This window comes from Brassica napus, chromosome A3 (assembly GCF_020379485.1).
Source record: "Brassica napus cultivar Da-Ae chromosome A3, Da-Ae, whole genome shotgun sequence".
Lineage (NCBI taxonomy): Eukaryota > Viridiplantae > Streptophyta > Magnoliopsida > Brassicales > Brassicaceae > Brassica > Brassica napus.
Genome location: NC_063436.1, coordinates 26,769,392 through 26,792,904, shown reverse-complemented (window position 1 = coordinate 26,792,904; position 23,513 = coordinate 26,769,392). Strand labels below are relative to the sequence as shown.

Genomic DNA, 23,513 nt, shown 5'->3' with positions numbered 1-23,513 from the left:
AATCTTATGGTATATAGTGTTTAATCTATATATATATATTTTATTATTAAATGATATTTTTTACTCATATGGTTTTAAAATCATGTGTATCTTCTTATAATAAAAATGTTAAACCATTGATCATTAATTTTTAACATAATAATTTTAATAGTTTTAGTCATTTATTGTCGTTTTTAAAAATTCAAAATATAACGTATACGAAAAAATCTAAATTTTACTTTTATAGCTAATTTGATTGTTTAATTTATTTTAATAATATAAAATTAAACAAAAAATGATGGAGGAGATATAAATTGTTATCAAATCTTTATTATTAAAATCATTAATTGTCATATATTTATTAGTCATTTATGGTAATTCCGTAGGTTTTATTTAAGGAAAGAAAATATCATATCATATCATTATATCATATAGTTTGACCAACTTATGTATCTAACAATATATAAAAATCGAATGTGGACCTACTTATTTTTCAATTGAATGTAATTGACTACCTAATTGAGTGCCACCTATGCATTGAGGCCTCTTTTAATTAATACAAAATTGAGGTTACATCTTTTCAAATGTTCCTCAATTAATATATAAGGGATTACTATGAAGGGTTATATTGAAGTTTTTGTAAGAAGTAGATAGTGGATTTTTCTTTGAAAATAAGGATAACTGGTATGATAAGTGGATATTGGTACTACTGTCACTGCATGGCAAGCAAACGATTGATGCCAAACTTTCTAAAATTACAAAGCATATACATTGTATCTTTCATTAAAAATTTAAGTAACCCCTATTGTCAGATTGTGATCACCATTATTTGTAGTCTTTATGTGTGTTTGGTGTATGATATAGTCCGTTCATACGCATTTGATTATCTACATGTATTGTAAAAGTTTTTTTAAGAGATGGAAAGGAGCGAATAGATGCAACCTAGCGATCAACGTGAACAACAGCATATCATGAATGTATGGATGGATTAGAGTGTAAACAAATTGCTGCTAAAAATAGAACGGAAAGTGCCTTAAAAGAGGGATGGTTAGGCGAATTTTAAGGTTTGAAAAAATAACAGATTAAAACCAATATTAAAGTTAATAAATAAGAGCCTTTGTTTGTCCGAGTTTGTCTCGATCCTTTCTTCACCAAACCAATTAAGCATTATCCTCCAAAATTACATTCGTCTTTTTTTCCCTCTTGTGCCAGAAGACAATCCATATTCACACAAGAAAAAAAAGCAAATCTCTGTTCCTCGAGTCTTACCGTAGAAACTGAACAAAAACAATGGTTTGTTCTCTTTCTTCTCTGTTTGTAATAATTTTGTAGGCTTGTTGTTTCTAAACAATGGCTTGTAGAAGGCAATCAAGAAGATTTAGTTTTATTCCAAGTTAAGGATTGTATTTATCTTTTTAATCAGCCTAAGTTTTGATAGAACATCTGATCATGAAAATATTAAATATAGATACCTATGTAGAGTTTAGGAAAATATAGATTTTGGATGCATATCATGCTAGTATTGTCTAATTATGTTAGATCTCAGATTTCTTAATGTAGCCATGTTATATATTGACGTGATTCTCATTTCTTTGTATAGTTTATCACGTTTTAAATAACAATATTAGCGTGATAACTCAATACCAAAATGTATATATCACATATAAGCTAGCTGCCACATATAGATATTAGTATAGAACCAAAAACCTAGCTAACTTAGTATACAAGAATATAATGGATGGCATGATTGACTGCAATGATATAATGGATGGTATGATTGAACGAGAAGGCGAACGCGGCGTCGGGGATGGCAGTGGAGGACAACTGCAAGCTGAAGTTTTTGGAGCTAAAGAAAAGAACCTATCGGTTCATAATATTCAGGATAGATGGACAGCAAGTGGTGGTTGAAAAGTTAGGAAACCCGCAGGAGACTTATGATGATTTCACCAATTCCCTCCCTGCCGATGAGTGCCGCTATGCGGTTTTCGATTTAGATTTTACCACCAATGAAAACTGCCAGAAGAGCAAAATCTTCTTCATCGCCTGGTACGTTATATTAACCTTCCTTTTATTTATTTCAGTTTTACTATATATTTGTCATAAGATTATAAGGTTAAAACGCTTATAACATGTGAAATATGTATAGCCTCATATGAGATCATATCCACTTATATACAAACTCACTAAAACAAGACTAGTCAGAAGTGCGTAAATACTTAGCATCATCAATGGTTATTGGTTACATACTTTAAAGAGTATCTAACCAAATACAATATTAATAATTTCATTCAAATTTAGTTATCTAGTTAAAATTTAAACAAAAAAAGTTAAGTCAATTACATGGTGACATGTGGAGATGTTTTAAAAAAAAAAAAATTTGAGCTTTTTGTACGAGATATAATCTTTATCGTATTTCTACATTTTTTCATTTTCATTTTTGATATTTACTGATCGAAACCTTTTGAAGAACTCTCATTGTGGATGTTCTTAGATTAAGTTAGATCTAACCAGACTAAACAAGCTGTGTAAATACATGTTAAGACTTCTTATACTTTTCGGAAATACAATACTTTGAATTTGTTTCAATAAGTGTGCTTATATTTCTTGGCAAAAAAAGAAAGGTGTGCTAATTAATGTGTTTGGGCTTGTTGGATGATTGTAGGTCACCGGATTCTTCTAGAGTGAGGATGAAGATGGTGTACGCGAGCTCTAAGGATAGGTTCAAGAGATCACTGGATGGCATTCAGGTTGAGTTGCAAGCCACTGATCCTAGCGAGATGAGCTTTGACATCGTCAAAAGCCGAGCTCTCTAAACATTTTCGTTGTATTCATCAAGCATTTAAAAATATATAATCTTTTCGTATTTCTCATATTAAAAAGAAAACAAAATTAAAACACTTTCATATTATGTAATTTTCTTGGTTATGATCTTATATTTCTTCAATGTCGTCGCCGTTCATTTTTCACTTCTCTTTTGTAGAAGTATTCTTATGGAAAGTTTAAAACAGATTATCATGAAAATATAGTTCGGAAGTTGAAACCATGCATATCTTGTTTGTGTTAACGTCCCAAAGCAAAGCTACTTTGTTATGCAAAAGGAATAGAACTATGCTGTAACCATTTTTAACATCCTGTCGATATCTGTAACTGAACAAGAAGAAATTTAACAGCACGTCGATATGTCCGAGTGGTTAAGGAGACAGACTTGAAATCTGTTGGGCTTCGCCCGCGCAGGTTCGAACCCTGCTGTCGACGTTTTGTATTGACTACTGTTTCAATTTCCAAAGGCCAGTTAAAGTAGTTTTCCATTATTAACCCAAAAAAACTTGTACCATTTCTACATGACAGCAGCAGAATTAGCCATGGATCAAACCAGAAACACATTGTACTCGAAAGCATTAACACACGCCATACATTATGAAAAGAAGCTAATCTCAATTTTCTTGGAACTTCTTCTGCACAGGCACAGAGCCACGCTTCTCACCGCTTCGTTGGCCCGCTCCTTCTGCTCCCGAACCGGAAAATCCCATATTCCCTAACCACCGGTACACCAAAACCAAACATCATTACACAAACGCTAAAATCAAGAAACGCGATTTTCAATTAAAAAAAACGGCGTTACCAATTGTGGCGCCTACGGACTGTGAAGAGTCTTGAACAGACTCAGTAGACTTCTGCGTCACTTCCTCCGTCGTACCGGAGATCCACGACGTAACAGCTCCACTCAGCTTATCCACCATCCCTCCTTCGCCTTCCTCTGCATACCTTTCACCGTGTTTGATCGCTCCTTCCGATTTCGGATCCGGGAACCCTCCTAGCCTTTCCTCCACCTCCTTAGATTGCGTCACTGTCCCCTTCTTCGGTGTGTCTCCTCCGAGATGAAGTTTCTCGGCGACCACTTCCGACAAAGCCTTGTCCTCCACCCCCGGAGTTAGTTTCTCCGCTACATATTCCTTGGCAGACACGCCCTTGTCCTGTCCTTGCTGCGTCTCCTCTGTTCCGCCGGAGAAGGGTAGCTTCGTCATCACGTTAGCTCCCGTCTCTTTGACCTTCTCGTAAACTGGAGTCACTACCGATGCAACCTTGGTCCCGTATCCTTCCCCGGAGCTCGGAGTTTCAGCTCCTACGTTTCCACCTTCCCCGGAGTATCCAAGCTTCGAAGCGACGACGTTTTTAGCCGCCGCAGCTTTATCCGCCACGACTGAGGTCACTGATGTGATTTTATCGGTGTAGCTGCTCTGATCCGGCTGATGCGTTTCATCTCCCCTCTGTCGTTCAAAACGTTCAGGGTTATGTCTAGCTTGAGTTCCTGTCGGAAGATCTTTACCCAAAGCAGTTCCTGACTTCACATCTACGTCATGTCTCTTCGCCGGAAGTTCTCTTTCAAGCCCGTGTCTTCTCTCAGGCAGATCTCTTCCATGCCCTAGTTGATCATCTCCGCCTGTCGCTGTCAACCTCGCAAGAGCTGCTATAGTCTGTGCTGCTCCAACTTCTCCACCAGCTGAGATACAAAAAATAGCATGAGTCAAAGAACCTAATTGAAAGCCCTAAGACGTGGGAGACAAGCTATCACCTTTTCCGGTGGTATCAGTGACTTTGGACTGATAATTCGACATCCCTTTACCTGGAGCAGACGGGTCTTCCTCCAATACTCTGTCTCTCTCGACATGGACTTTACGTTGCTCACCAGGAGCAAACGTACTCGTGACATCTTCTGTTGAAGAGAGCAAAGACACGGGCGTGTTATGCGGCGTCATCGTAGGAGCAGCGCCTCTTTTTTCTTGTTTTTCCGACACACCGGAAGGTCTTACAGGATGAGGCAGAGCTTGAGAGGTATTGGGGGCTCGTGCTGGTTCAAATCCTCTGTTTGGCTCAGAGACTCTAGTGTGGGAAGAGGACACGACCGGGAAAGCCTTTGTCCCTGGAGGAACTATCTCCTCCTTCATCGGATCATGAATGTTATGAGCTTTTCCTCGCGCTGCCGAAACAAATCCAATCAACCGTGTTAATACCAAAACATAAACTGCTTTTAAAGTGAAGTTTATAGTAAGGGAGGGGCAGACCTGGTGCACCACCGTGGACTTGTTGGCCTACGTCGTAATCTTCAGTATCTTCCTCGTCTAGATCGTGATCGTCGGGGATGTGTTGTTCTCCTCCACGATCATGCTCATGACCATGTCCATGTCCATGTTTAGTAAGAACGTTCTTTATCTTCTTTGCCTTTTCCTTAACTTTCTTCAAAACTTTCGATGGTCCTTTCTCATGATGCCCTTCTTCCTCTGCATCCAAAACACATGGAAACACATTCATTAGCTTACGTTGGGTTCTGAAAATTAGAGTTCAGTTTGGTATACAACCTGGATGGTGAATCTTGATTGGTTCCTCTGCTTGATGATGATGAGCATGAGTACGCTGCAACTGCGCTTGTGAATCCATTAGCCAAATTCTTTTCTGTGAGAAACTCGTGTACTTTCTTGAAAGCTTTATACAGAGTGAGTGATAGAGGAGGACACATGTGTCCTCTATATTTCCGCTAGAGGATTCCACGTGTCATGTATTGCCACGTAGCCGGCTCTTTATTCTGTACGTGGCTCTCTTGGAATGTGATCTTTATCCGGGAAGTAATGTCGATGTAACTTCTTAAAGAGGTTAATAGACCTAACAGAGCCTGTTAATCATTCACTTGGTTGTTTTCACAAAAATGGTTCGGGCTAAGCCCATTTAGAAATGTGTAGTTGGGCCTGAAACAAGGTCCAGTATGCTCTAGGGGTTTGGTGGTAGAAGAACAGACACGAAAGCGCGGGGGTTAGATGCAGCTACCACGACATCCACGTGGGGACCTCTGATTTGTTTATCCAGTTAACTGCCCACGAAAATACACGTCTGAATATACAAATCGAAAGGGGATCGCGACGACCACGTGGTTGGTTTATCTGGCTGGGTCTTCTCAAAGGTTATCATCGAGATTAGTCTGACACAAAAGTAGAAGAAGAAGGAGAGAGAAAAAGACAAGAACCAAAAAAAGAAACACAGTTCTGTTCAGTTATGGCTGTCGGGATTAACGCGATGCCGGTGACGTTTGCGGCCCACGCGCTGGCTGTGATAGCGGCGATTATGGTGCTGGTTTGGAATATCAGCTACAGAGGTGGATTGGCTTGGGAAGCTGAAAACAAGAATCTCATCTTCAATGTATTGTTTCCTTTACTTTAAGCTCTCTCTCCCTCTGTTCTTTTTTTTTTAGGTCTTTGCGTTGACTTTCTGCCTTTCTTGACCATTGTTCTGATTGGTGGTATGTGTAGTATTTATAAATCAAAAATCAAATTGATTTCAGTTCCGAGTTTTTGCTTCACAATCTTGTGGTTTATCTGCAAAGTTTAAACCTTATCCATACCTTAGTACTGTTTCTGAGTGAGTGGCTTTCTGTGATGGAGAAGTCTCTTTCTGTTTTAATTCTTGATTTTTGTTTGATTTGTAAAGTGGGGGTTTTTGATAGTTTTTCAGATAACTTTGATTTATCTGGTGTGTCCCATGTACTTGGATAATAGTTTTGCTACGGATGTGGAATAGGCTCCATGAGCGTACAGTTATGTACTAAAATGATGTTTGGTCTTTACTGAGTCATTGGCGTTTGATTGATGGTATACAGAAAATGTAAATATCTTCTGACTTTTCAATCTTGTTTTTAAAGTTCCATTTATTTTTGTTGTTGTTGAGAGGAAAAAGATTATAAACATCCAAAACAAACATGATGTTTACCTGAGTATGCCATTGAAGCAAAGCATGACTTCTGTTCAATTGTATTATTACTTTTAGCCATTCGAATTGTTGCATGACCTTCTTTATCTGATTTTTTTCTATTTCTGTGATCCAGCTGCATCCTGTTCTGATGCTCATTGGATTTGTAATCTTGGGAGGAGAAGGTAACATTAACATCCTCCTTTTAACAATGAGAAAAGCTTTGTATTACTTACTATATGGATTTGCCCTGTTGATGATGATCACTTTATAGAAAATGACTGCATAAACCTTTGTTTTTTGAACTTGAAATGCAGCAATTATAAGTTACAAATCGCTTCCATTGGAGAAGCCAGTGAAAAAGTTGATCCACCTTATCCTCCATGCCATTGCTCTGGCTCTTGGGATCTGGGGAATCTGTGCAGCCTTCAAGAACCACAACGAAAGTGGAATCCCTAACCTCTACAGCCTCCACTCTTGGATTGGTATTGGTGTCATTTCTCTTTATGGCTTCCAGGTAAATCCCATGGCCTTGTGCAGCTATTAGACCTTTCCATTTATAGAAAGTAGATTTTTAAAGGGTTTTTGTACATTGTTCATTACCAGAGAAAGATAAAAAAAAAATGTTTTTAAACTTTGCAGTGGGTGTACAGCTTCATAGTGTTCTTCTTCCCTGGAGGGTCACCAAACCTTAGAAGTGGGTTGCTTCCGTGGCACGCAATCCTAGGCCTATTTGTTTATATACTCGCGGTTGGGAACGCAGCTTTAGGGTTTCTGGAGAAGCTGACTTTCCTGGAGAGTGGTGCTAAGCTCGACAAGTACGGGCCAGAAGCGTTTCTTGTGAACTTCACAGCCATTGTCACCATTCTCTTTGGTGCCTTGGTGGTACTCACTGCTTCTGCTAAGTCTCCTTCCTCCATTGATGATGCTGATAACTACAGCTATTCTGCTATATGAAAACGCTTTATACATTTCCTCAGTTCCTCGCATATCTTTGTTGCTACTTGTGCTGTCAAAAGATCATATTCTTATATGATGTATTTGTAGTGAAAATACTTTGTGTTTGTGATTTCGCTGATTATGAGTTTGATTACTTCTGGTGTGTAAAAATCTTCAGTAGTATTGTTGAAAATTGCAACAGTTCTTGTTAATATTTTTCATATTGTCATTTAACAGACAGTTAGATTTTGACCCGCGTATATGTTATGCTGATTTACAAATTCAAATTTCTTTTTTTTTTGCAATGTGCTTGAATATGACCTTGTTAATTATAGGTGGGCATTTCGGTTTAATTACGGGTTATGGATATTTTTAGGAAGATTTTGGAGACTTTAGAAGTAACAAAACGTGATTGGTAAAAAAATGGCTTTGAAGACTTTTAATTTGATTCAAAGCCTTAAAAGCTCTTAAAGTCTATTTGCCAATCGGACCCTAAATTAGTTTTGTTTTCAGTTTGGCTTGGTTTTAATTTGTTTGTGTGTGTGTGTTCGGTTTTGTTTTAGTTTAACTTGGTGTGTATTCATTCGGTTTTATTTGGTTTTATTTGTGTTTTTTTTAGTTCAACCGTGTTGATTTATTAGTTTTGTTTTAGGTAAGTTACAAAAGATATTTTATAAGAATATAAACAGACTACCATTTGACACGAAACCATTATTTTTTCAAGCAAAACATTAAAATGAAAATGTAGAAGGTGTAATCTAATAGCTTTATGCTATTATCTTCAAACTTAATATAAATATCAAAAGTAGTTTTCTGTCTTTGATATATGTATGGGATTCATATTTTTTATTTTATTTTTAGTCGTGTTTATTTTGTTTATTTAAAAGTAAAATATATAAATTATATTTAGTTGTTTAGGTTAATTGGTTAGATATATTAAATCTTAATATTACTACTATACTTAACTAATTTAGTTAAAACATTTTGGTTTTTTGGTTCAGCTTAAAACCGAACCATTGAACTAGGCATGGGCACGAGCTTTTAATTGATTTGGAAGATAAGACATCAGCGAGAAAGAAACTTGCAGAAGAAGAAATTCGATGAAGGAGTTGTAAAGCTTATTGTGTCTGACGTAAAAACGCGCACGTCCTTGGAGCTCATGGATTATGCTACTCCAGCTGTGAATGTGATAAGCTTTGTGAGGAAGAGTTTCCAAATTTTTTAGATTCTAAGCTTGCTCCAAATGAATTTGAGCTGATGGATAAACTCAGAGGCAAAGTTCCATGAAGCCAAAGACACGCGGTGGCGCATGCTGCCTCGAATTCCCGCTGCTGCTATGGTTAAGACACTTTAATTAGCTCTAGCCTCTAGTTAAGTTGTAAATTGTAATGCAACTCTTTTATACATCTTACCTTCAATTTTTTTGGAGAAATTTGTTTGAAATATCATAAATGTTTTATATTGCTATTAAACTTCTATAAATGTTTTATAAATGATTCTTAAATATTTATAAATGATTTAGGAGACTTGTTTTAGTTTTTTTATCATCACAAATTTGAGATATTTATCAAAATAGTTATCATTTAAACATAAATTTAGAAAATAGTATCAAATTTGTGAATATGGATCATCTTTTTTGGAGAGTTAATCCAAAGATAGATGACCATCAGTTTGCATGGATCTTATGGTATATTTGGAAAAGTCGGAATAAGAAGGTGTTTGGTAATATTGATGTTGATCCGAGAGATACACTTAAGCTGGCTGAACTGGAATCAACACTTTGGGCTGAGGCTCAGGTTTTAAGGAATCAGAGAGTGGCACCAGTTACACAGAATAGTTCCATCCAAACGAATACAGGACGATGGTGTTTTATAGATGGTTCTTGGAAAGATAAGGCTGTGTTCTCAGGGCAAGGATGGTTTATTACTTTACCAGGCTTTGATGGTTTGTTAGGGGCACGAAATGTCCGTGCATGTCTATCACCTCTTCACTCTGAGGTGGAGGCATTGATTTGGGCAATGGAATGCATGAGAAATTTAAGACAATTTCAGGTTACGTTTGCAACAGATTGTTCTCAGTTGGTGAAGATGGTTTCGGAACCTGAGGAATGGCCTGCATTTGGAACCTATTTAGAAGACATCAAGCTTTTGAGAAGAAGTTTCCACAACTCAGACATCGTTCATGTACCAAGGACGGCGAACCAAAAGGCGGACAGCTTAGCACGTAGTGCCCGGCATCAACTATCTTTCGTCGTACACATGGATGCAGAGTTTCCAAGTTGGTTCACAGAGTCAATATGAGTCTGTGCATTGTTTGTTGTCAAAAAAAAAAAGTATCAAATTTGTGGTAAATTATAATTTTCCCAATATTTTTCATTTATAATTTGATTTACATTGTTTGAGACTGGATTTACATGGTTGTTGACGACTGAGTCGTCTCTATCAATCTTATGCCCCTGCTTATGTCACTTCGAGCCAAAAACGACGTCGTTAAGAGTCCAGTTGCTGTTGCTCATCATCACCATCTCGTTGTAATAGAACTGATTAACATCACCTGATTCTTCGTAGTCTGAGACAGGTCCTTGAATATTTGGAGTTTGGATGTGGTTAGAGTCTGTCAAATTAGAGGAATGATCAAAGTAGGGATCCGACGAAGTAAACCACTCGGAGAAGAACAGCCTTGCAATCTCAGGACCAGAAGAGCATGAATAGTTGTTGTTGTTGTCATTGCTTTCTTGTGATGGAGATGAAGATGTCTTCTCTGGAAGTGAGATCAAGGTTTGCGGGTTTCTTCTCCCGCAAGCAACGAGTGATTCGGAAGAAGTGGATATAGATGTTGCATGTTGCAACTTCTGAGACTTGAGCCATTTCTTTTTCAGATGAGAGTGCCAATAGTTCTTTATCTCATTGTCTGTCCTCCCCGGTAAGAACTTTGCAATCCGAGACCACCTAATCACACAAAAGAACAGCTCTCTTTACTCTTTAGCATCTGCTGAGAAAAGAGGGTTAGTTTTTTTTTAGGTTAGGGTAAAGCTTACTTGTTGCCCAAGGAAGAATGAAAAGTCAATATGATCTCTTCTTCTTCTGCATTAATCATATCCCTCTTTAACCCTGGTCTTAGATAATTAATCCATCTTAATCTGCAGCTCTTTCCATTCCTTTGTAACCCTTTTCATATTAAACCCCAACAAAAAAAAAATTGGCTAAATTATTTTGACAAAGACTAAACAATAAAAGAAAAAGATTTAAGGAGAGACCAGCTTTGATGGGAACAGTCGTCCAGCAAGAATGACCATGAGAGAGGATGAAACTCCTTAGCTTCTCGTCTTCTTCTGGTGACCAGAACCCTTTCCTCTGTCTCTGCTTTGGTCTCTCTACAGCTATCGTCTTCAACATTTCTCAATCCTGTTATAGTAGAAGAATACATGTCTGTATTGAGATAACATATATATCACCAAAGGCCGACAGATAGAGTTAGCATACTTAATGTTAAGAAATGACCAAATGGGTCTGCTTAGAAATAAAAAGACAAATGGTTCGTATACTATATGCATGTAGACCCACATGGAATTTAGGATATTTATGTGTGAATTTCGTATGTATATGCATATATGTGTATTTGTATAAGTACTGATCACAAAAGCCATTGTGGTTATGCAAGGACTGGTTAGGTGTAGGTAGCAAAAGTCTGCTAGGACAAAATTAAATTATTAATACATATATGATCTAACTAGTAACCATCACAAAAACATATAGGAAGACAAAAAGAACGGATACGAGATATGAAGAAGAATGATTATTTATTTTCAAATTTAGTTGAGAAAACAAAAATTTGTTTGTAACACTTTACAAAAAGTAAAAGATATTGATTAATAAATACATTTGTTTGATCAATAATATTAAAGAAAAATAAATCCATTTATAAATCAAAAATATTCAACTAATATCAAAACGAAAAATAAATATGATTCATAATGTATTTATAAAACGACACTTTTCGTGTAACAAAAAAATGTATCAAAATAACAATTTTTGTGAAACAAAGAAAATAGGGTTCAACACAAAACGATTAGCGTATTAGTTTAAGTTCAATCGTATTTTAGATATGTGATTTCTTCATGCATATAAAATCTTCATATCCAAAAAATATCTCTGAAATGGTGGCAAGAACTCAAGAAAATAAGACCGACTTCTTCAATTTGGATCACATATAAATTTAACTCAGTGGATGGAATAATCTGTCTGGTTCAATCCAATGATTGTAAATGATGAAACAATGATTATAGAGAAGCAATCATTCAATCTGTTAAAGAATGTGTCTTTTTAGTAAAGCATCAATAGCAAGTAGACAAACTGTATTAGCAAAGTTCGAAAAAAAAAAGTTTATTTGCTAGCTATATATATATTAGAACTTTAAGTTGGCTAGAGACATTTTGTATGTAATTTGCAGTGAAGTCAACATTGAGCTCCTATTTGCTGCAAGAAATTAATTGTATAGTTTTTTCCACTCACGTTTTTGTCTTTCTTGATAATAGAAGAAAAAATATTACATTTACACCGACAAGTGGACCAGTTATAAGATTTATCTGAGGAATATTGTTAACTTTTGCAATGTTAATTACTTATGTCCCATTCGCAATGAGCTGTCGCTAATTTTCAAATACTCTGACTTTGTTTTGTACTTGTTGGCTCTACTGGCCTATGATGAAGCATGACCAAATGTACTCTTCTCTCGACCAATGACACATCTAATGTTACGTCGATCATGTTTAGTCATCCGAAAATGTTATATGATCAGTCTTGATTAGGGACAGACTGTTGAATAATAAAACTTCTCCTGCTTCTCACCATTTGGATTTGTGGTATGGTAATATACTTCTCTTTCAGATATTTATTACAGATCGACTGAGACAATGTAGATTTAACATGGCCTAGTTTGTGTTTCATATATTGATAGCACGTCAATGAAAATATCATTAGTCAAAACACATGTTTCATGGTTAGAGAAGACAGCCGTTAGTCAAATAATGACGAATGCTTTTAGAAATTAGATGAATAATCTTCTTGTGCTGATACATGAACGAACCTGTTCTTCATAATGCCAACAAGTCTATAATGTAAAGAAACCAACATGCATCATCCAGAACTCGGATCTCTAAAACTGGTAGCTACATCTCTCTATCGTGCCTAATCTGACAGGTTTCTTCTTCTTGAACACCGAGTAGAATCACGAACTAATCATGTTGAAATGGAATCTGGATAGCTGTTGAGGAATGGTCGATATAACCGGTCCATATCTCTGTCACAGGAAAAGAATAACATCGTTAGAAATTTGGGATAAGACCATTTCTAACGGTTGAAAGTATCTGGAAATATATATAAAAAAACAAAAACCTGAACATTGTCATAGAGTTCAAACAAAGGGACGGCCAAGAGTTTCAAGTTTTTGGGCACTGCGAAGTACTCTTTCTCAGATAAGTGAACAATGTAGAGTCTCTTGCATTCCTGCCATTCCCAAAAAAAAGAGAGATGTAAACAAAACCTACTCAGGAGATGAGTCAAACAGGAATGTTATGAAGCTATATTGTGAGTTTTTTTTTTAATTACCTTTGGTTTCGTGATGTGAGGAGGGCAATACGGGTACATCATGGTTTCAAAGTTTGGACGCCACCATGTCGCAACACATTCTCCTACCTGTTCAAGGGAAAAAAATCCATCGACGAACTATGGATCAGGGACAGAGGGATATACATACATAGGCATGTGGGGACTAGCGACAAAGTCTTCTTTTTCATGTAATATACATATCAATCTCTATCAAAGAACCAAGACCTATCTTTGTTTCCTTTTATGAAACCCTCATTACTAGACTGCCAAAGTGTTATAATTTATAACCAAAAGGTCCCTACTTTGAACTGCTTCTCGTTTGCATTAAGAGCAAGCACATGCCACATCGACTTAGTTCCTTTAAGGCATCTATCAATACCTAATAATCTAGTCATTGTCAGTTAAAGGAACAGAGAGGAAACCAGAATAGTACCTTCCAGTCAGGTACAATTCCAGCCGAATTGCCTCCAAGCTTACTGGTCAACTTTCTCTTCAGACCTTCGACTTCTGCAAGACATAACATAGCAAAACCAAAAATGAAGCAATGAAGAAAATCACAATAGTATAGAAAGTACTAATAACAGATGGTTGCTGCATACCACTTTCTCCAGGCTTCAGGCGTCCACCTGGAAGTTTGCAGAATGTGTTACCGATTTGCAGGAGAAGTATATGAGGATGGTTGTGTTCTTGCACCTGAAAGGTTGATCAGCAAAAAGGTATCAAGACCAATCCTAGCGTAGGGGAGAGAGAGAGAGAACAAATCTCAAATCATAGTAGGTGGTAACAATTCTAGTATAGCTTGACACCAACCATTCACTTAACTTATGCAATATGCACCAACCAACGAGATACATGTATGTGTGGCTTATACGTACATAAGACTGACCCTTACGATGTTAACACATTATCTTATGCCTAACAGAAAAATGTGAACCACATAACTGTTCCACAGATTTTAAACCAGCAGGTGGTGATACAAAATAGAGAAAAGTACAGAGGAATTTGATAACAAGTAGAGTCGACCTAGAGTTGCAAAACATTATCTCACCAGAAGAATCCCTTCAACGCTAGTCCTCATGCCCTCTTTCATATAGCTGCAACACACCAGTCAATAAAACAAGAAAGAGATACACTTCAGTCATCAACAGACTTCAACAATGCCTTGAGTTAAAACTATAGAACTCGAGACTAGAGAAGTAAGAGACTTTCGAGAGAATAAATAATTACAAAACAAAAGTGTTCTACAACACATTGCACAGTAGCTACACCTCCTCTTAAATCAATTACTGGAAAGTTATATAACAATGTCTTGTGTTAGATCTTTCTTGGTGATCGTTTACGAAAATCAGCAAGATCATGATCTAAGCATGTAAAGGCCGGAGCTTTCTTAAAGGGTTTTTCTAAATTCAGCAGTAGCTACAAGAAGATGACAGAGGAAAGAGTCGGAGTCGTACTTGACTTTCATACGAGCGAGTCGGTCGGCGACGGAGGTGTCCTTCTCCAGCTTCGGTTCTTTAGTTCCGAAGCTGTAATTCGAAAGAGGGTACGTGTTCACCACCTGAGACATAGCCATCTCTCTCTCTCTCTTTCTCTGTGTATCGATCGATTGATCTCGGCGGCGACGGCGACAGAGAAGTAATCTTGACGGAGGAGTTAATACGACACCGTATCCACTACAACTTCTAGAGTCGCGTTCCTAATACGACACCGTATCAAATCAAAACCATCGATGGCCCATTAGGGAATCATGTATAAAGGCCCATTTAAATATTAGGCCCAGAAGAATCTCCTCAGACCGCTTGCCTTCGTCACTCTTCTCCAGACTATCAAGCAGCAGCCTAAGAAAGCGCGCGAAAATTGGCAACCAACGAATCGCCATAGCCACGAAGAAGTAACCATGGGCAAGCAGAAACAGCAGGTGATTTCTCGATTCTTCGCTCCCAAACCCAAACCCTCACCGCCGCCGAATCAGGAATCGTCAACACCGCCGCCGAAGATTTCCGCCACCGTCTCCTTCTCCCCTTCCAAGCGAAAACTTCTCTCCGATCATCTCGCCGCCGCGTCACCCAAGAAGCCCAAACCATCTCAAAACCCCACACCCAAACCCGACCCCAATCTACACCGAAGATTCCTCCAGAGATTCCTAGAACCTCCACCGGAGGAAGAATCTCTCCCCGTAACAACCTCGATTAAGTACACGCCGTTGGAACAGCAGGTGGTGGAGCTGAAGAGTAAGCACCCGGATGTGATTCTGATGGTGGAAGTTGGTTACAGGTATAGATTCTTCGGAGAAGACGCGGAGATAGCAGCGCGTGTGTTGGGCATTTACGCTCATATGGATCACAGCTTCATGACGGCGAGCGTACCGACGTTTCGGCTCAATGTCCACGTGAGGAGGCTGGTGAATGCAGGGTACAAGGTTGGTGTGGTGAAGCAGACCGAAACTGCGGCTATTAAGTCCCACGGAGCGAACCGGGCCGGTCCGTTTTTCCGTGGCTTATCGGGTTTGTATACTAAAGCGACGCTTGAGGCGGCTGAGGATATAAGTGGCGGGTGTGTTGGTGAAGAAGGTTTTGGTGGTCAGAGTAATTTCTTGGTTTGTGTAGTGGATGAGAGAGTTGATAGGGAGAGTAATAAAGGTTGTGGTTTGGAAGCGAGTTTTGATGTTAGAGTTGGTGTTGTTGGCGTTGAGATTTCTACTGGTGAAGTTGTTCATGGAGAGTTTAATGATAATTTCATGAGGAGTGGGTTAGAGGCTGTGGTTTTGAGCTTATCTCCAGCTGAGTTGTTGCTTGGCCAGCCTCTTTCACAGCAAACTGAGAAGGTACAGTTATATGTGTATAAGTCAATGTTACATTTGGTATTTTAAGCTCGTTTTTAGGTTTTTTAGTTATCGTGCGCTGGATGCTTCTTGATGAACTGTTTGACAAGAATCTTTGTCTGTTTGAAAATTTATTCTACGGATTAGTTTAGTATACTAGAACTTCTGTTCTTGGTTGATATAAATGCATGTACTGATGAATGGTCGCTTGGGATCTTTGTTTGGCAGTTTCTGTTGGGATATGCTGGACCTACTTCAAACGTTCGAGTGGAACGTGCCGCACTGGATCGTTTCCGCAATGGTAGTGCAGTAGATGAGATTGTTTCAATATATGAAGATCTCAGTGCAAGAAACATAGAAGATGATAAAGAAAACAAGGTGGAGGCTGCTGAAGAGAAAATATCTCGCTTGACAGTTCATGTATGTCATTTGATTTCTAAAACCTTTAACTTTTGTTTATGATATATGTTTTCTAGTAGTTTTTTTTTTCAATAAAACTAGTTGCTTGTTGCAGTTCCTGCTAATTTGTTGCCTTGTTGATGGTGCAGACAATTATGAACATGCCACATCTGACTGTTAAAGCCCTTGCCCTGACACTGCGCCATCTCAAACAGTTTGGATTTGAAAGGATCCTTTTCGAGGGAGCTTCAATTCGCTCTTTATCAAGCACCACAGAGATGACTCTCTCAGCCAATACACTGCAACAGTTGGAGGTGCTTTCCGCTTTATTTTACCTGTCATAATGTGATATTCAGTGAATATTAAGACTCCAGTCCTTTTTAAGTACTTTTAAAACAGGTTGTCGCTTTTTCAGGTTATAAGAAATAACTCAGATGGATCGGAGTCTGGCTCTTTATTCCATAATATGAACCAGACTCTTACGGTATATGGTTCCAGGCTTCTTAGACACTGGGTAAGACACATTTTATTTTCTTCTTAGCTTTGACACAAAGGGCTTTTTGTAAGGATAAACCACATTGTCGTCGTATTATAATAAAGTAATAAGATTTTACGGCCATCAGTTCTTGAAGGGACATAGATTTCTATACTTACCTTTCAGAAACAGAGTGTTGATGGACTTTTCGCTGATCATGATTTGTAACACTTTCACTCGACAGGTGACTCATCCTCTTTGCGATAGAAATTTGATATCGGCTCGCCTTGATGCTGTTTCTGAGATTGTTGCATGCATGGGATCTCCTAGTTCTTCCCAGGCCAGCGACGAGTTAGATGAACAAAGTTCTGAGAGAAAAATTGTACCATCTGAGTTTTATCATGTGCTCTCCTCAGTCTTGACAGCCTTGTCTAGATCACCTGATATTCAACGTGGAATAACAAGAATCTTTCATCGGACTGCTAAAGCCACAGAGGTGAAACTTGGCTTGTCCTTTACCCTCTTATATATGTGCCTGGCATATAGCGCACCATTTATGACTAATCATAAAACTCTTTCTTGAAGTAAGTTGGCTAACAATAAAGAGTATTAGTATTTTTGTGATATCTAGTCAAACAAAAAAAATACTGATGCATAGTAGTAGCATCTGACAGAAATTGTTCAGGGTCCTATCCTCTTTCCTCACAATGACATTCATTTTTTGATAATCATATGTAGAGCTATAAATGTCAATGGGCCAAAGCATTTATTTATTCTTAGATATCCTGTTAGTTCTTTGTTTACCTCTCTTCCTCACCTGAGGCCTGAGAGTTCTTAACTTTCTGGGTGAAAAGTTCATTGCAGTTATCGAAGCTATTTTACTTGCGGGGAAGCAACTTCAACGCCTTGGCATAAAGCAATATTGTGAAACGAGGAGTATGCAATCCGCAACTGTGCGGTCTTCTCTTTTGAGAAAATTGATTTCGGTTGTTTCGTCCCCTGCTGTGGTTGACAATGCCGCGAAACTTCTCTCTGCCCTCAACAAGGAAGGGGCTGCTCGAGGAGACTTGCTCGACATACTAATCACTTCTAGCAACCAATTTCCTGAGGTTTATATACCCTTAATCGCTTCTCTCTTTACATTATGTTTTATGCATCATAAAGGCCCTTAACACTGATCTGATTCTATTTTAGCGGCGATTTTGTGTGTTCATAATTCAGTTGTGTTATTTACTATGGACAGCTTGCTGAAGCTCGCCAAGCAGTTCTAGCTGTCAGGGAAAAGCTAGATTCCTTGATAGTTTCATATCGAAAGAAGCTCGCGAATCGAAATTTGGATTTTCTTGATGTGTCTGGGATCACGCATTTAATAGAGGTACTCTCCTGAGAACTCGTATTTTTAAGATGATGCTTTCTTACCACAAGAGTGCAGCTTTTTTTATTCTTTTTGAAACTGCACCTAAATGGCTACCCCAAAAGCATCTTCATGTATTTAGAATAGAAAAGGTTTTAAGAAGGAAGCTTGTGTTAATATGATTTCGCGCACATTCCACTAGACATCATTCACATCCATCTTCTTGCGTACCAAGTATAAACACAACAATATTTTAAAATTTTGGGTATTTGTTTCTTATTTGAAGCTAATGATTTCTTTCTAATACAGGTGCCTGTTGATGCCAAGGTTCCTATCAATTGGGTGAAAGTTAATAGCACCAAAAAGACTATTCGATATCACCCCCCAGAAATAGTAGCTGGACTGGACGAGCTAGCTCTAGCAACAGAACATCTTGCTATAGTGAACCGAGCTTCATGGGATAGTTTTCTCAAAAGTTTTGCTGGATACTATATTGATTTTCAGGCTGCCATTCAAGCTCTTGCTGCGCTGGACTGTTTGCACTCCTTTGCAACTCTATCTAGAAATAAGGTTTGCCAAAGGAACAAACCCCACAAAATTTTCTAGCAGTCACTGCTTTTCAATTCTTAACTTGTGTTCTTCTTTTTCCCCCTATGCAGAACTATATGTGTCCTTTGTTTGTTGATGACAGTGAACCAGTTGAGATAAACATACAGTCTGGTCGTCATCCTGTATGCTTCTGCTCTCACTTGTTATTCTTTTCTCTTCCTTTGCCTAATCAAGTTGGGAATATTATTATTCATTGCTTTTTCAAAAATTTCCCAGGTTTTGGAGACTATATTACAAGATAACTTCGTCCCAAACGACACAAGCTTGCACGCAGAAGGGGAATATTGCCAGATTATCACTGGACCTAACATGGGAGGAAAGAGCTGCTATATCCGTCAAGTTGCTTTAATTTCCATAATGGCTCAGGTAACATGGAGATTAGCAGTATAAGCTTATCCGTTTTTAGTATTTTTTACATCTGTTGAATGCTAAATGATTCTGGTTTCCCAGGTTGGTTCCTTTGTACCAGCTTCATTCGCCAAGCTGCACGTTCTTGATGGTGTTTTCACTCGGATGGGTGCTACAGACAGTATCCAGCATGGTCGAAGTACTTTTCTAGAGGAGTTAAGTGAGGCCTCGCACATAATCAGAACCTGCTCTTCACGTTCGCTTGTTATAATAGATGAGCTCGGAAGAGGCACTAGCACACATGACGGTGTAGCCATTGCCTATGCAACACTACACCATCTCTTAGTAGAAAAGAGATGTTTGGTTCTTTTTGTCACGCATTACCCTGAAATAGCCGAGATCAGTAACAGTTTCCCGGTTTCTGCTGGTACATACCATGTCTCGTATCTGACATCACAGAAGGATAATGGCGGGTCTGATCATGATAATGTGACCTACCTATATAAACTCGTGCGTGGCCTTTGCAGCAGGAGCTTTGGTTTTAAGGTTGCTCAGCTTGCCCAGGTAAACTCCGTCTCTTTGTATTTCCCCATCCGCCTCACATGCAGATGCTTACACAATTAAGTTCATTCAGATATAGATAGATGTTTAAGATGATTATTGAAGTCATTTTAGTCCGCTCATGGAAGCTGATCTCCACTTCTATATTTAACTGTAGATACCTCCATCATGTATAGATCGAGCCATTACCATGGCTGCAAATTTGGAAGCTGAGGTACGTGCAAGAGAGAGAAAAACAGTTAGTAGCGTAAAGCATCTCATGGAGTCACCGGGGAAACCAAAAGCACATGCTGAACCCCCAGAATCTCGCACCGAAGAATCTATGTCTGTTTTAGGTGACTTGTTTGCAGACCTGAGATGTGCTCTCTCTGAAGACGACCCTTCAAAATCATTCAAGTTGTTAAAAGATGCTTGGAAGATTGCAGAAGATTTAGTAGCAAGGTAGGAAAGATCATCAGACTAAAACCCATTACATCATCAACATTTCGGCAACGATGCAAGGTTTTGATAACACTGCATTGGTTTTACTAATGTGCAGGCAAAAATATTTATGTATTAACAAGAACATCCCAAGGGAGAGATGAGAAATTCAGCCAATCATAAGTTAAGAATGTGCCATGTCATATATGTCTTAATCAGAGTTTCTTTTGTATCTTAAGTTGATCAATATCTTCCTTTTGTATATATAGAGAGAGAGTTTGCTTCCAGTCCTTACTATGAAATTCTTCGAAGATTGTTGCTATATAAAGCTTTCAAAAGTTCTTTACATACATAATTAATCATTAACAATTCAAAAACGAACCAAAACAGTTGATATGATATTAAAAATTAAAATAAAAAACAAGTAAAATACACGAATCGCGTGTAGAACGGAAAACACTCTATTAAGAGTTAAGAACATACTGGGTCTATTCAAAATACATTCTATTTATGTCTAGAAGAAGCTGATTACAAAACTACCCTTACCAGTCAACGTGAATCAGTTGAATCTAACGGATAATTCTATTTCTAGTGGCTAAACATAGAATCTATAATGGTCAATGTCAAATGCACGGACGGCTATTGACCGCACGTCTTCTTAAAGCGTGAGATCCTTGGTGAGGGTAAACATACGAGGTAGAAAAAGTCCAAGAGAGACGAGACAAAAAAAAAACTTCCGGAAGCGAGCGAGAATCTGTCGTGCCATAGGAAGCAAGGTGACTCTGTCTGAATTGTATATCATAAACAGTTGCGAATTGGTGTGAATTTGGGTTTGATAGGTGTATGACCTACCTAACAGTAGAGGAAGATGATGATCAATGTGTAGACCTGCCCAACATGTACGTAATCTAACCTGAGTTTTTTTTCTTCTTGCAATCAGGTCGAGCTATAATATTGGTCAAGCCTGAAAGAGTATATAATCACCTCAAGATGACAAAGTATGTTTCCCCTTCCCCCATTTTACTTTTACATTGGACATTTTCGTTTGTTCTTCAAGATGGTTCATATAGATGGAAACGAGAATTATTGTTTGTTTAGTGATAAAGACAAAAAAAATTCAAATGAATCATTTAGATGAGTTTTAAAATTTTAGATAAATTTGATCATTTAGATAGAGCATGCGTTTAAACGGATCATCTGGAGGGAAATGACACATGGACAAATGAATACCTGCTTGTGTATGTTTATGAGTTTCCCTAATCAAGCACAAAAGTGAATAGTAAGAGTACTCTTGTCTTCATCGTAAGGCTCATGAACTACAGAATAGCAATTGTTGTTAAGTTTATCTAAGGATGTTTCCTATCTACGGTTCAGGGGCTGTACACATTGTCCCTTTTTCTTTAGCTATTAGCAAAACTTCTCTTGGTGTAGCATCATCAAGTATGTTAATATTGAATGGCAGGGGACGTGTACAATGGGATGAAGCTAATATAGTGGAAATTGAATCCAACAAACCTGTTAGGCAGAAGATTACTGAACCAAAGACACCCTATCACCCACCGTACCCCATGATTGATGATGATGGTGGTTTGTCCATTGCTCTATTTTCAGTTTTTTTTAATGCCTACATATATGTTTTATTTGCCGCAGGCGTCCTGTTTTAATTGTTATCAGCCTAGTTGGAAGTGTGACTTGAACTAGTTTTTTTTTTTCCTTTTCTTTATGGTTGATTTTTTTTCAGGTTCTCTGTCTTCTAGAGTAAGATCGTTTGACAACTTTGTTGAAATGCATCGTGCTGAAGAACTAAAGAATGATCTGAACGATTTAGCTTCTTCAAGTAAAATTATTAGCCACATATCTGATTCTGGTGACTGGACCCCGTCAGAGGATGAAGCAGAACCAATAGATCAAAATGAAGAAGGTTCTTCGCAAAATACCCATCAAAGCTGACTCAGTAGTTCCATCATGTCATCATATCTTCATCTCTGTTTTTTTTGTGCACTGCAGATCCTGAGGGAGAGAAAAACACAAGTTTCAATGAACATAGACGGGTGCACTATGACGAGTTTCGAATGGTAAAGGAGATGAGATCCTCTGGTGGTTCTTTCTATGGTGAAGACGCAGAAGGAGACGATAGTGCCAAAACAGGTAAACCAGAGGCAACAATCTCACAGAACACTCCAGGTGCTGCGGATGCGATATCTTCAGGGAAGTCATCTTCGTCTTCTACTTGATGAACACATTGTTACACTATGGTGTTATTTCTGGATTATACATATGTAGAACTTTATATTTATAAGAAATTAAGAACATCTTGTTTGCATTTTAATTGCACCCCAAAAAAATGAAAAAAAACATTGACACCAATTTAACCTCCTCAAAGGAGACCATATTCTATTTTGAAAACTCACACGATTCGAAGAACAGAGACACAGTTGTTATGGGCTCTTCATTTTTGAATCTTGGTCGTTTCTTCTATGGAGGCTTCATCGATCAAGATATCCCATTAGCCTTAACACTTTTGTTGCTGAGTAAATCAAACATTGTTTTCTGGTTCACTGGAAACCAAACAGAGGTAGCTGCACTCAACACAATCCTGAAAGAATATGAGATTTGTTTAAGCCATTATGAGAATTATGAAGAAGGTGAAGAGAATCGAGAGAGAGAGAGAGAGAGAGAGAATCGCATAAGACTAAAGAGAAGAGGAACTCATTTCCTTGATTCATTTGGTTCTGGTTACATGCCTTAAATAGATACAACAATGAATAAACTAATGGCAAGTTGACATAGAAGAAAAGAATAAACAAAGGGGACTGATCAAGGCAAGGTGCGCACAGCAAAGGTGGAAAGCGACAGCACCAAACGGCTCTCTCTCCTTTGAACCACCTTGTCCTCTTCTTCAACGGATCCCTTCTCTTGGCCGACATCATTTAAATATCTTAAGGCAAGTATCACATCCTCCTTGATCACAGATAAGTCTCATCTTGTCTTGCACGCCAAGTTTAGATCAAACTTGTACGGACAAGCACACTTTGATCACTCCGGATGCATGTCTTGACTTGATCTCTTCTTCCTCTATGTCATTCATGCTCTCATGTCAACACTCCCCCTCAAGCTTGACCATGTGGGACAAGTCAAGCTTGGACTCCATGAAGCTATTCCCTCATTAAAAACTTAGTTAGGAAAAACCACATGGGACAAAACCCTAACCAAGGAAAAAGAGTAGAACACTTCATGGAAGGAGAGATCAGTGACATGGAAGATCCG

General features: G+C 38.2%; 7 protein-coding genes and 1 non-coding gene across 9 annotated transcripts; 5 read left to right on the top strand and 3 right to left on the bottom strand.

Moving 5' to 3' along the window:
* The first annotated feature begins 1,098 nt into the window (after positions 1-1,098).
* Positions 1,099-3,033, top strand: LOC106444624 (actin-depolymerizing factor-like). The gene is made up of 3 exons (XM_013886079.3): positions 1,099-1,272; positions 1,769-2,025; positions 2,642-3,033. The coding sequence occupies exons 1-3, from the start codon at positions 1,270-1,272 to the stop codon at positions 2,790-2,792; spliced, it is 411 nt and encodes a 136-aa protein (XP_013741533.1). The 5' UTR covers positions 1,099-1,269; the 3' UTR covers positions 2,793-3,033.
* Positions 3,034-3,152: 119 nt separating this feature from the next.
* Positions 3,153-3,234, top strand: TRNAS-UGA. The gene has a single exon. It is a non-coding gene; the product is annotated as a tRNA-Ser (tRNA).
* A 31-nt stretch (positions 3,235-3,265) lies between these two features.
* On the bottom strand, positions 3,266-5,559 carry LOC106440851 (low-temperature-induced 65 kDa protein). Its single transcript, XM_013882615.3, has 5 exons — positions 5,337-5,559; positions 5,043-5,258; positions 4,553-4,957; positions 3,602-4,480; positions 3,266-3,514 (listed from the first exon to the last, which is right to left on the bottom strand). Exons 1-5 carry the CDS (start codon positions 5,413-5,415, stop codon positions 3,414-3,416), a joined length of 1,680 nt encoding a protein of 559 aa, XP_013738069.1. The 5' UTR covers positions 5,416-5,559; the 3' UTR covers positions 3,266-3,413.
* Positions 5,560-5,785: 226 nt separating this feature from the next.
* Positions 5,786-7,807, top strand: LOC106440850 (transmembrane ascorbate ferrireductase 1). The gene is made up of 4 exons (XM_013882614.3): positions 5,786-6,168; positions 6,851-6,899; positions 7,032-7,231; positions 7,357-7,807. Exons 1-4 carry the CDS (start codon positions 6,025-6,027, stop codon positions 7,669-7,671), a joined length of 708 nt encoding a protein of 235 aa, XP_013738068.1. The 5' UTR covers positions 5,786-6,024; the 3' UTR covers positions 7,672-7,807.
* Positions 7,590-11,293, bottom strand: LOC106444623 (transcription factor LAF1). The gene is made up of 3 exons (XM_013886077.3): positions 10,910-11,293; positions 10,691-10,820; positions 7,590-10,601 (listed from the first exon to the last, which is right to left on the bottom strand). Exons 1-3 carry the CDS (start codon positions 11,046-11,048, stop codon positions 10,118-10,120), a joined length of 753 nt encoding a protein of 250 aa, XP_013741531.1. The 5' UTR covers positions 11,049-11,293; the 3' UTR covers positions 7,590-10,117.
* Positions 11,294-12,668: 1,375 nt separating this feature from the next.
* On the bottom strand, positions 12,669-14,936 carry LOC106440849 (pre-mRNA cleavage factor Im 25 kDa subunit 2). Its single transcript, XM_013882613.3, has 7 exons — positions 14,714-14,936; positions 14,308-14,353; positions 13,859-13,952; positions 13,693-13,766; positions 13,260-13,346; positions 13,047-13,157; positions 12,669-12,951 (listed from the first exon to the last, which is right to left on the bottom strand). Exons 1-7 carry the CDS (start codon positions 14,830-14,832, stop codon positions 12,880-12,882), a joined length of 603 nt encoding a protein of 200 aa, XP_013738067.1. The 5' UTR covers positions 14,833-14,936; the 3' UTR covers positions 12,669-12,879.
* Positions 14,937-15,040: 104 nt separating this feature from the next.
* Positions 15,041-20,533, top strand: LOC106440848 (DNA mismatch repair protein MSH3). The gene is made up of 13 exons (XM_013882612.3): positions 15,041-16,083; positions 16,309-16,500; positions 16,629-16,793; positions 16,895-16,993; positions 17,199-17,450; positions 17,809-18,063; positions 18,198-18,329; positions 18,618-18,878; positions 18,968-19,039; positions 19,134-19,283; positions 19,368-19,829; positions 19,984-20,267; positions 20,365-20,533. Exons 1-13 carry the CDS (start codon positions 15,157-15,159, stop codon positions 20,408-20,410), a joined length of 3,297 nt encoding a protein of 1,098 aa, XP_013738066.2. The 5' UTR covers positions 15,041-15,156; the 3' UTR covers positions 20,411-20,533.
* A 255-nt stretch (positions 20,534-20,788) lies between these two features.
* LOC106444622 (protein phosphatase inhibitor 2) lies at positions 20,789-22,569 on the top strand. Of its 2 annotated transcripts, none has more exons than XM_022717731.2 (5): positions 20,789-21,022; positions 21,187-21,244; positions 21,709-21,830; positions 21,988-22,167; positions 22,254-22,569. In XM_022717731.2, the coding sequence occupies exons 2-5, from the start codon at positions 21,237-21,239 to the stop codon at positions 22,478-22,480; spliced, it is 537 nt and encodes a 178-aa protein (XP_022573452.1). In that variant the 5' UTR covers positions 20,789-21,022; positions 21,187-21,236; the 3' UTR covers positions 22,481-22,569. The 2 variants fall into 2 exon arrangements, with proteins under 2 accessions (XP_022573452.1, XP_013741530.1); XM_013886076.3 differs by having other exon boundaries at positions 21,709-21,833.
* The last annotated feature ends 944 nt before the right edge of the window (positions 22,570-23,513 follow it).